The 11,286-nt window shown below is 48.5% G+C and overlaps 1 protein-coding gene and 1 long non-coding RNA gene across 2 annotated transcripts; both read left to right on the top strand.

The window, feature by feature from the left end:
* Nucleotides 1–2,895: 2,895 nt before the first annotated feature.
* On the top strand, nucleotides 2,896–6,252 carry LOC135809435 (uncharacterized). The gene is made up of 3 exons (XM_065322823.1): nucleotides 2,896–3,066; nucleotides 4,038–4,132; nucleotides 4,583–6,252. The coding sequence occupies exons 1-3, from the start codon at nucleotides 2,993–2,995 to the stop codon at nucleotides 6,250–6,252; spliced, it is 1,839 nt and encodes a 612-aa protein (XP_065178895.1). The 5' UTR covers nucleotides 2,896–2,992.
* A 3,044-nt stretch (nucleotides 6,253–9,296) lies between these two features.
* Nucleotides 9,297–10,820, top strand: LOC135806828 (uncharacterized). The gene is made up of 3 exons (XR_010551299.1): nucleotides 9,297–9,587; nucleotides 9,680–9,840; nucleotides 10,373–10,820. It is a non-coding gene; the product is annotated as an uncharacterized LOC135806828 (long non-coding RNA).
* The last annotated feature ends 466 nt before the right edge of the window (nucleotides 10,821–11,286 follow it).

Here is an 11,286-nt window from a genome sequence, read left to right as displayed (position 1 = left end):
CATGCTGTCCGGTTGATATCAGCTCGTCCTGTTTGGCGACAAGGCTACAGATGTCCTGCCACACCGTTGCAGGGTCGTCCATCAGCTCACTTGCCGGCACCGCCACGGGATGATAGCCATTCATTCTCAGCACGAGGAGAAGAACGGAAAAGCCGCCCGTCACCAGCCGCTTTGCGCGCGTATCGGCTTCGTCCGCGTCACCGCGCACCACGGTCACCAGCCGATCGTCGTTCACTGGAATCACGACGCACGGTATGGCACCGCTCGCGCGAATGGCCCTACCGCAGGACAGGTTTCCGGTGAAGTCGCTCAGCGGCATGGCATTGAGTGCGTTACTGCTGCTGCCGTCCTTGAGCAGCAGGACTAGACCGGGCAGAGATACACCCTGACTGTGCTGGCGCACACTTCTTGCCACTTTATCATTGCCGAGCAGCTCAGTTAGCTTTGCCAGAGCATCGCCACTGACGCCGGTCTGAAAGCGACCACCACTCCGCAACTTGTCACGCAGCAGCGCGCCAAACGCCTCTGGAAGCTGATAGCCTGCCGACGACAACAACCAGTGCAGTTCCTGCAGAGCGATCACGGCAGAGCCGGGCATGTGATTGAAGAACGTGCCCGAGCCGACTGCCAACTGGCCGAGCTGGTTGGCAATGGCTTCCACTGGCAGTTTACAGGCTGCCATGCACCAGACAAACAGTACCTTCTTAAACTTGGGCAGGCAAGCTATATCCACGTTCATATTGTCCATCTGTGAGCTAACCCAATCCAAGTCGAGCATTCGCGTCACGACTAACATGTGAAGCAGAGCGGCGAACGGCTCGATCACTTGGTCTTCGTTCATACTCACGCGCTCCTCCATCTGACTGACTAGAGCTCCGATCAGCGCCTCGTGCCGCAGTCGCAGCCGCTGTAGCTTCAACATCAGCACGCCTTGCTCGCCCGGCGTTGCTGCGGAGAAGGACTTCGCCAGCGAGCCCGACTTCTCCGATAGCAGGCGCAGTGCAGAGGCGTACAGCTGCTGCGTGTCACTGTTCTCGCTGGCGTGAAGCAGCACGCTGCACAACGCAGCCACGCCACGCGGCTCCAGTGCCTTGTACCCAAGCGCCGCACGGCTGACAAGCTCCTCGACCAGTCTACCAGTGGACGTCCAGGGCAAGTCGAGACGGAATATGGCCTCGGCCATCATCACGCTCTCGTTTGCCGCAAACTCGTGAACACGAGTGGGCACGCTGGAGAGCACCGACAGCGCTACACGCACTCGCGCATCGCACTCGTCCGCGCGGCACAGCGTCTGCAGGAGATGCATCACGCCCTGTGCCGGGTACCTGCCCACTTGGCAGCCAGCGTGCTTCTTCTCGATGCCCGCCTGCAGCGCAACGAGGCAAGACTCCGGCAGCCGGTCCAGCGACGACAGATACGCCAGCACGACGCGCACGGTGAATGGATTTAGTTCGGCCACGTTCATCGTGAATGCGTCCCGCAGCAACTTGCTCAGCAAGCGTATCTTGAACGCCTTGGCTCCCAGCGCCAAGTACTCCAGGACACGCGACTGCAGCGATCCCGGCTCGCTGTCCTTCACCGACTCGCAGATGCGCATCGCCTCGGATTTACGGACTGGCACCAGCTTCTTGGCGCCAGCGGCCAGCATCCAAGCTTGAATTCGCACATCGTGCGGCATGTCCTGGGCTAGTCGGTACACTTTGGACATGATCTTGCCTACAGCTTCATGCACGCCAGTGCCACGTGCATCAAACGTGTACAGTGCATCCAGCAGCAGGAACAGTCCGCGCTCTCGAACCAAATCCATCTGCGGGAAGAAGCGGCGATGGAAGGCGTCGAACGCACGCTCCGCGGTGCGGCCACCGATCAAACTACATGAGTACAAGATGAAAAGTGCTTGCTCCATGCTATTTGTATTCACTGCTACCTCGTCCATGTACGAAAGCAGAGAACTGCACAGGTTTGCCCGCAGCTGTGCATCGCAACTTTCCAAGCCACGCGCTGTGCGGATGATCAGCTTGCACGCCACAAATCGAGCCTCCCGCGCATCTTCAACTTTCATTTCTTTCAGTGCAATAGCAGTTGAATGCATCAGCGGCATTAATCCTTCCAGGGGCAGCGTTTCCACAGCATGCTGGCCAGATTCGTTGAATTTCCTCTGAGAGGGAGTGAGCGTGGAATTGAATTTCTTCTGGCACTGGGCGGGTGTGATCCGCGGCGCAAGACGTCCATATTGGCAATGCCGCACAGCCAACCGACATGCCAGCGTCTGGGCCATGATCACTGCAAACACTCTCCTAATCAAGGTGACTTGCTGTTGATTGCCATCATAAACAATACCAGTGTTATCAAGAGTCCATAGACATAATGCACTCTTGGTGTACAACTGTGTATTATTATACAGCATTGAAAAGCAGGTTTTCGTGTTGTGGATCGATTTTTCTTTTAAAATGAAGCGACGTTCCGTAATGCCCACTTTTATGACCGCGTGGAGCACTAAGCACGTGATATTGCCCCCGCCCGCCGTATACCGTACCCATGCCCCGCCTCCCCCCCCCCCCCGGCCCCATGCTCGAAATATCGAGACTTTGGGCTGTTAAGTGATGACGTCACAGTTCCTTCGATACGCATAACAACGATCCCACTGGGGACAAACAAAAGTAGCGTCGTCTCCACCGAACCAGTTGTCAGTGGCAACATCAGGGAGTCGTACTCAAACTAGGGAGGTGACACGGCACAGAAATTCGTGTCACAGGGGTTGACTCGCACCCTTGACCCCTCGTTGTTATTTTTGGAATAGTTCAGTCCAGTCCAGTCCGTAAGTCCAAAAGATCAAACGCGAATCCTATCCTTCTATCTCCAAGCATTATGTGTCTTGTTCTTGAAATACTGCTGTAGAAATTGTTTTTGAGGAGGCAACTTCATGTTGTGGAGAGATTGCAACAGTATTCTTCGAAAGATTGGCAGCTGATTTTGTTTTTGACCTCCTGCCATGTCCGAACTTCTTGACAGCAGTGGAAATAATGACGATGGTGATGTAACTGCTGCAGGAAACGTCCCGGAAAGGTCAATGCTACTATACTAGCTGTTTATGTCGACACGACGACAGTACGGTATGACGAAATGTACAATGTACCTTGAGCCGGGCCTCTCTTATGGAACCGAACCTCAGCTAAAAATGGTTTATTCAGGAAGACTAGGGCAGTGTGCAAGTGATAGAGAAGAAACGGGGCTGATACACGACTTACAATTTTCAAAATCCGACTTTGCGTCTTGTGTGATTTTGGGTCGAATTTGTGCTATTTCAACACGACAATACGACTGGCTGGACTTCTCTTATATGCCACTTAACCCCTGTTGGAAATGTGTTTTTCAGGTAGACTAGGGCAGTGTGCAAGTGATAGAGAAGAAACGGGGCTGATACACGACTTACAATTTTCAAAATCCGACTTTGCGTCTTGTGTGATTTTGGGTCGAATTTGTGCTATTTCAACACGACAATACGACTGGCTGGACTTCTCTTATATGCCACTTAACCCCTGTTGGAAATGTGTTTTTCAGGTAGACTAGGGCAGTGTGCAAGTGATAGAGAAGAAACGGGGCTGATACACGACTTACAATTTTCAAAATCCGACTTTGCGTCTTGTGTGATTTTGGGTCGAATTTGTGCTATTTCAACACGACAATACGACTGGCTGTACTTCTCTTATATGCCACTTAACCCCTGTTGGAAATGTGTTTTTCAGGCAGACTAGGGCAGTGTGCAAGTGATAGAGAAGAAACGGGGCTGATACACGACTTACAATTTTCAAAATCCGACTTTGCGTCTTGTGTGATTTTGGGTCGAATTTGTGCTATTTGGATAAACTTCAGTGTGCGACCACCTCTGAAAACTATGTTGGGTAGGTTGTTAGTTGTGCAACTCATCAATTTAATGATAATGCACTGGTTGTGCTTGTGTAAGAACCCATCGTTTCCTTTTTTAAATAAGTTGCGACATGTACTTCACAATGTACCATAATTCCCCCCTCCTGCAGATTGCTTCGCAAGCGGAAATGCGACATGCCTCTACTTGAGTCACCAGGGAAGGTTCCATGTGAGAAGCCACATACCCATGGTGAGCCAACTGATGGTGAGTTAAATTTAAAAACATGCGTACATTCTTCCGTGGTCGATTGCCAGGGAGTTGGGTACGACTCCCTGCCGACTAATCATTGAGTAGTCTTTGAAAAAATCAGATACAATTGAATTCAAGTACATGTGCAATGCATTTACATGTAGGTAATGTTGCACTATTAAAGACGACTCCATAAGATTCAAAAACGCCTTGGAGACAACAATTTCATAATGGCTATAACATTGGAGAAAGATTAGTCGTGCCGTCATCGCGACACGCGAAAAAGTTCACTAAGGTCCAATTATAATAGAATTATGTCCTTCTGTGACAATAACCACTGGTGAAGTCACAAGAAAAAAGTCCCAGGTAACTATAATTGGACTTTGTTGAACTTTGGTGTGTTGCGATGATGCCGGAACTAATCAATATTGTTTCCTATTATTTTCTGTGTACATACATGTACAGGATCTTCAACTTCCTCCAATGGCAACCATCTGCATTCGGTATCAGCCCCACTTACGCCAATCACACGATATATCCGTTGTGGTGGCAGCCAAGCGCCAACACGACGGGAGATTATCCTGTATGGGTGCCTGCATACATTTGTTGGCAATCAGCCATTCCGGGCACGCCGCCACTGGAATGCGGATGTGGAAAGGGCGCTGCAGGCCGTCAACGCCATCGTGCCAGCAGAGGACAGAGTGGATGCCTACGCTCTATACTACTACCTTCACGCTGGCACGATGAGGGGAACCATGGGGAAGTACCTTGGTAAAGTACGCTGGCGGAAATTTGCCCCAGTCTGGAAGGATTTCCAAACAAGGTGCAAACCGGAGCTGAGCCGTGCAGGGTCATCATTGGATGAAGGCACAGATGTGCAAACCTGCCGTGCTGCTGCAAATGCTGCTATCATAGCTTGGCGCAGTGGTGGTGGTAGTGCTTCTTCAAGTGAAGTACCTCATCCAGTTGCACCCACACTCCCTTCAACACCCGTATTCCCACCAACACGTGCACCCACACCCACACTCCCTTCAACACCCGCACCCACACGTGCACTCCCTACAACACCCGCACTCCCTTCAACACCCGTATTCCCACCAACACGTGCACCCACACCCACACTCCATTCAACACCCGCACGTGCACTCCCGTCAACACCCGTATTCCCACCAGCACGTGCACTCCCTTCAACACCCGTATTCCCACCAACACACGCACCAGCACTCCCGTCAACACCCGCACCAGCACGTGCACTCTCGTCAACACCCGTATTCCCACCGGCACGTGCACTCCCTTCAACACCCGTATTCCCACCAACATGTGCACTCCCTGCAACACCAGCACTCTCACCAACACCCGCACTCACAGGAACACATGTGCTACCATCAACACACACAGCACTGAGTACTACAGTTCCGCAAACCACAGCGTCGAACACAACCATCTCAAGTGCAACCTTCTCTATCAAATCACTTTTCGAGTACATAATGGTGCGACCAACATTGGAATTTTCACTTTGGCATGTTACGGATGGCCAAGACAGCGTAATGCTGCAGTACCATGGAGGTAGTCCTACCCACGCAACCCGCTCCATCATAGTCCATAATCATCTTGCGTACGAGGTTTACATATTTGGAAAGAAAGTTGTTCAAGAATGGCAGCCATGTAAAATAAATAATATAGATGATATTAAATCAGTAATGGCAAAAGTAATATCAGCCAGAGTCTGCATTGGAAATTCCCACGCCCAAAACGAGGAATTGATGAAGAGCCGTCTCGATGGAGAAACGTTCCATGGCAAGGACGGCACTGTCACGGCAGTGCTAGAGGAGAGCTGGGTTCCTGGTCGGTGCATTCGCACATCTGTGTGCCCAATTGTGGTCGAGATTGACATTCAATGTGGGGCATGTAGCGTATTCTCGGCAACTCTAAGAAAGGCACGGTCGCGACAGTCTAACCGCACAGCCGAAGACCGAACTACAACAGCACATGCATTCCTCTCCCGTGCAGAGCTTTCTGGACGACTGCACGATTCGCAAGGACAAGTTCGCACCATGAAGAGACACATCTCCAGGCTGGAGGAACGCCAGGAGCGAATGGTAGAAGTGACTTGCACAATACACCAGTCTTCCTAAACAACACATTTCTAGCAGGGGTTAAGTACCATATAAGAGAAGTACAGCCAGTGATATTGTCATGTTGAAATACTACAATTTTGACACAAATTACACATAACACGAAGCCAGGTTTTGAAAAATATAAGTCGTGTATCTGCCCCATTTCTTCTTTATGACTTGCACAATGGTCCAGTCTGCCTAAATAACACATTTATAGCAGGGGTTATGTACCATATTAGAGAAGTACAGCCAATGATATTGTCATGTCTAAATACTACAATTTTGACACAAATTAGACATAACACGAAGCTGGTTTTTGAAAATTGTAAGTCGTGTATCTGCCCCATTTCTTCTTTATGACTTGCACAATACACCAGTCTTCCTAAACAACACATTTATAGCAGGGGTTAAGTACCATACAAGAGAGCTACATTGTACATCTAGTCATACTGTCATAAACAGCCAGCATTTTTCCTGCAGCAGTCACACCACCATCATCATTATTTCCAGGGAAATCCTCTTACATTGTCAGCTCCTACGTCGTTAGATACAATGTAGGGGGCTGTAGGACCGGCTCGTCAAAGATAGAGAACCTGAACAAGCGTGCTCGGGACGTCTCAGCAATCGTAGTATGCCTGAGCACTCCAATAAAAACTTGATCAATGGCAAAATCGTTCCCCACAGAAAAATCATACTTTGCGGGTCTCGCGTTGCACGCTTGGAGGTGAAGTACAGAAGGCGAGTCGATCCGAGTATGACCTTTCGGACTGGACTGGACTGAACTATTCCAAAAATAACAACGAGGGGTCACGGGTGCGAGTCAACCCCTGTGACACGGATTTCTGTGCCGTGTCACCTCCCTAGTTTGAGTACGACTCCCTGGGCAACATATAGAGGACTTTCCAATGAGTCATACCGTGCGGCCTATGAGGATTCGGGCCAAAGATCATCGAGTTCACCACCGATCACCGGACTTGAAACGGAGCTTGGGTGGCAAAAAAAGAAGACTGCACTGGAAGGAAACAGTGTTTTTCGAAAGCAGTTCCATTTTGCATACTGTAGTTTGAGAATACCAAAGGGCTGCTCGCGATCGAATGTTCCCACACCTGGATCGTCTTTGAGTTGTTATCGTTTTCCCTACGATGGAGAACGACGGAACCAGTGGATGACGGACACACGACTCGAGAACTTCGCTCCTGATGCAAATACTTCGAAGTACACGAATATTGTTCCATCGCTTCGTTGGCGAAGAGAAAAGTCATGATCATCCCCTGTCACCCCAGTACGTATCAAACTAACTAACCAACTTGTTCAGCTCATTTGTGGCAGCACCAGTAAAGGCGGAAACACGAAGATGATTCCGAACACTATCAACTTACTTAGTTTGTTGGGGTGCAAGGTATAGCTGGAGTTTGATGATTGATAGGGCTGATGCTGATGGTAATGACTATAATGTACCCAGCTCTATGCACGTACCTCTACATGACTGGTGGTGCTAGCTATTCTAGTACTGGCCCTGGGTGCAACTCATCATCTCTTCCATGCCAGTGTGTATGCCTCATGTTCTGCACAACGTGTATTTCCTTTGTCATGGATAAATACTCTGATCGACCTACTTGCGCAATCTTCTTCTGCTTCCCACTTGGTTGCTGCGCTGTGCAGTTCTTCATCTGCTGCGGCACATACTAGTATACCTCATATTCTGTCTTTCTGGTCCATGTATTCAGCTTCTTGATCTTCTTGTGGTGAGGATCATCTTGATCTTACTTCTTGTGTAACTCTTGCAAAGGCAGTAATGGAGGACACTCTACCGGTAATCAGCAACTGCTTATGGAGAATGCCAGGTCGAGGGACGACCAGGAAAAAAACAATTGCTGTATTGGATGTGCATTCATCAGCGTGTTTTAAGATCAGGACAACTAAGTTCGCCACTACACCAACTTTTTGGCTACATAGGAGCAATGATGATGATGGCCGTGTTTGACTTTGTCAGCTTTCGTGCTACCAGCCACCGCATGTCAACATTGTCATACTCGTACTGATAAGGAAGAAAAACCCACACACGCACGCACACACACGCACACACACACACACACACACACACACGGATACACTGACAGGCATGCAAAGCAAGAGAGACAGAGAGAGAGAGAGTCAGGCAGCGAAAGAGAAGTGAGACTACTTGTAGGTTATGGGCACGGTGCTCCAATTTCTGCCCAGCTGAAGTAAAATCCATGTACACTATTTTCGTGTAGTGTTCATTGACGGTGCCAGCCACTGGTGAGTGACCCAGTGGTACCATGGTGTAGGTGTTGACATTCAGCACACATCACATTTCAGTCTCCAACGTAAATTCAGTCAAAACAACACTGCACTGCAGCAACATGGGAACATGCTTCTCCCAGGCCCACCATGCAAGTGCAGTGTGCGCCAAAAACAATTCCAGGTAATTCAGCAGCTACCCAAGGATGGACAGGTTCGGCAAAAACACTCCGCGAGTGCCTGACGTTTGCAAACGTATTTTGTTGACAGTTGTTGTTTCTTCCTTCGATTGGGCAAGACACGATAATGTGCCAACCCAGCCAGCAATGAGACACATGCATTTGTATCCATCAGGGCTATTGTGAGACTTTAGAGAGTCCTTTGCATATGTGCTGGGGACATTCACTAAATATTTAGAGAGGCCTGGATACCCAACGCAGGGGGATTGGCTGAAAGGTCTTCGTCCATAGGTAAATATGGATCAATGTACTGGGCCCACGGATTCTGTCAATCTTCTCGCGGCAACGCCTCTTCAAGGCTGGAATAAACAGTAGAGTAACTACGGCTAGTAATCCTCGCGACTTACCGAAACTATTCACCACATCAAAGAAAAGCAAAAGTGCTTCACCACTGCGACGGCCTGCAACATCATTTTCAACCGTACACCGAACAACACATTTGATTCTCTTTTTGCCACCCAAGCACATTTTACGGACTTGTCTTATGGGTGATCTTTGGGTGGACACCGGGAAGGCGCCAAAAAGGTGATGTAATGGAAAGTCCTCTATAGGAATCGTGTACATTTCTTCGTTTCTTCTTTGCTGTTTTCAGTGAGTGTTTTGTTTTCTCTTTGTCCTTGATCTCGACGATGTTGTCGTGCTCATTACCTTACTGAGACGTCTCTTGTGACTGTAGCCAGTGTCACGGAAGATTTTATTGGCGTGACAAGGTAGATCGCCGAGATCGAGCGTGAAAAACGCTCTGCATTAGTAGCTCCTGTAGAATGTTTTCTGGGATGGCGTATCCATGGTCAACAAAACCAAGGTGCAAGACAGCATGAGAGATCGTGTAAACGATGTGAACTCCAAAAGGTAAGCTCCTGAACAAGTGGAAAGATATAGGTATTTACAAACTCTCTCTTCATCCATCGATTGCCGCTATGCATTGCATTTTGTCTTCACAGATAATCTGGCCAAATTTATTGTAACTAGAGAGTGCAATCGTGCTTGGGGCCCATCCCAATGTCATCACATGGCTGTGGTGACTAGTGTATATCTGGGAGAATTTTTCCTCGACTGATACGGAGTGCAGGTGGATCGATTATGAGAAATGCGAACATGTGAAGTAAGTAATTAGTTGTGTCGAACAAATGTGCAATAAAATAAAATTTACTTTACACTCAAACATACACTGTAGATGTACATGTAACATCATGATAATGATTCCATCTTCATTGTCCCGCAACTGGTACACCATACGCACCGTATACATGGTGTGTGTGTGCGCGCGCGCAAGCGCGCGCATGTACATGCACACACTCTCATGCGTGGCTGAGTCGGCCAGATGAACAGACCATGCATTTGCACGAGGTGTCCGTAATGTCATTGGAATGCTGTACTTTATGACTTTATTCCAAAAGAGTATGTCTTGCCCCTGACGAATGGAGTTGTGTCTGTGCTCAGCGGGTATCGGGCTATGAAGCAACACTGCAATCAGCGCTGCAATTAAAAGAGCACTGCATGGATTATTTTGACAAACTTCCTTTGCGTTTACTTGGTTGAGCCCGTGGTTTCATTTCTGTGTTCTGTCATGATTGGCCTCTGGAAATAATCAGAGTGGATGTCATTTTGCCATATATGTGTGCCTTGTGCGACAGGTTCAAGGCTAGATGCACTTCAAATTCGGCGTGCGATCTCAGCGTCTGGGACCTGATGAAGTCTTGGTTGGATGATTATTCAAGCCTGACACTACTCGACACACCAATGTACATGTCAATGTATTTTTTTCAGAGCTGCACTATTTACGTGTTGATGCTTACTTCGGTGTTAGCGTGTTTCCCCCGGATTGTTTCTATCATCATGACCGTGTGTTATTGGGCTGAGCGAGCACATGCACAAGTGTGCAGCTATAACCCTGTGTATCTTTGGTTACACTTTGTTCTGCAATGCATGTACCTTGTAACGTTATGTGCTTGCACTGATTTGTCTGGCCTGCGTATTTCAAGACTATTCAGTGCATTAGACCCAGGTTTGTTTGGTTGCCGGATGATCTCTTGTTGCGTCGCTCTGTATTTGTATTCATCAATTTTTGGGCTTGATAATTGAGCTGTTGTGTGGTTCCCAATATGAAAACATCATGCTGGTGCTCTGTGTTTCGATTATCGACTGTCGGAGCAGTCATGCATTTATTAGCAGAACGGTCAATACTGTAGTCTTTTCACGTGTTTGTCTTTTCGCCGGGGGTATTAGCGGTAACGCTGCACACAGAACGGCAGTGTTGCATCACTGGACGACCCTGCCTCTGCATCTGACTTAATTTCCCCAGGATCTGGTGCAGTTACACCAGACAGCCACTTCCTGTAAACACGCAAACAGCAAAAGAAGAGATCCCGCAAATCAGGAAAAACCATTGTGGAAAATATAGAGTAGATCATACAACATTCAATAATCTGGAGTAATTACAGTGAGACAAACACTTCAAACAGTGCTCTCTCTCTCTGTCTCCATCCTTCCAAAAATACCCTATGACAATTCCTTAGAATTATTTCATTTTATATTCTTAGGACATCAT

Source organism: Sycon ciliatum, chromosome 1 (assembly GCF_964019385.1).
Source record: "Sycon ciliatum chromosome 1, ocSycCili1.1, whole genome shotgun sequence".
Lineage (NCBI taxonomy): Eukaryota > Metazoa > Porifera > Calcarea > Leucosolenida > Sycettidae > Sycon > Sycon ciliatum.
This window is presented reverse-complemented; position numbering and strand designations above follow the sequence as displayed.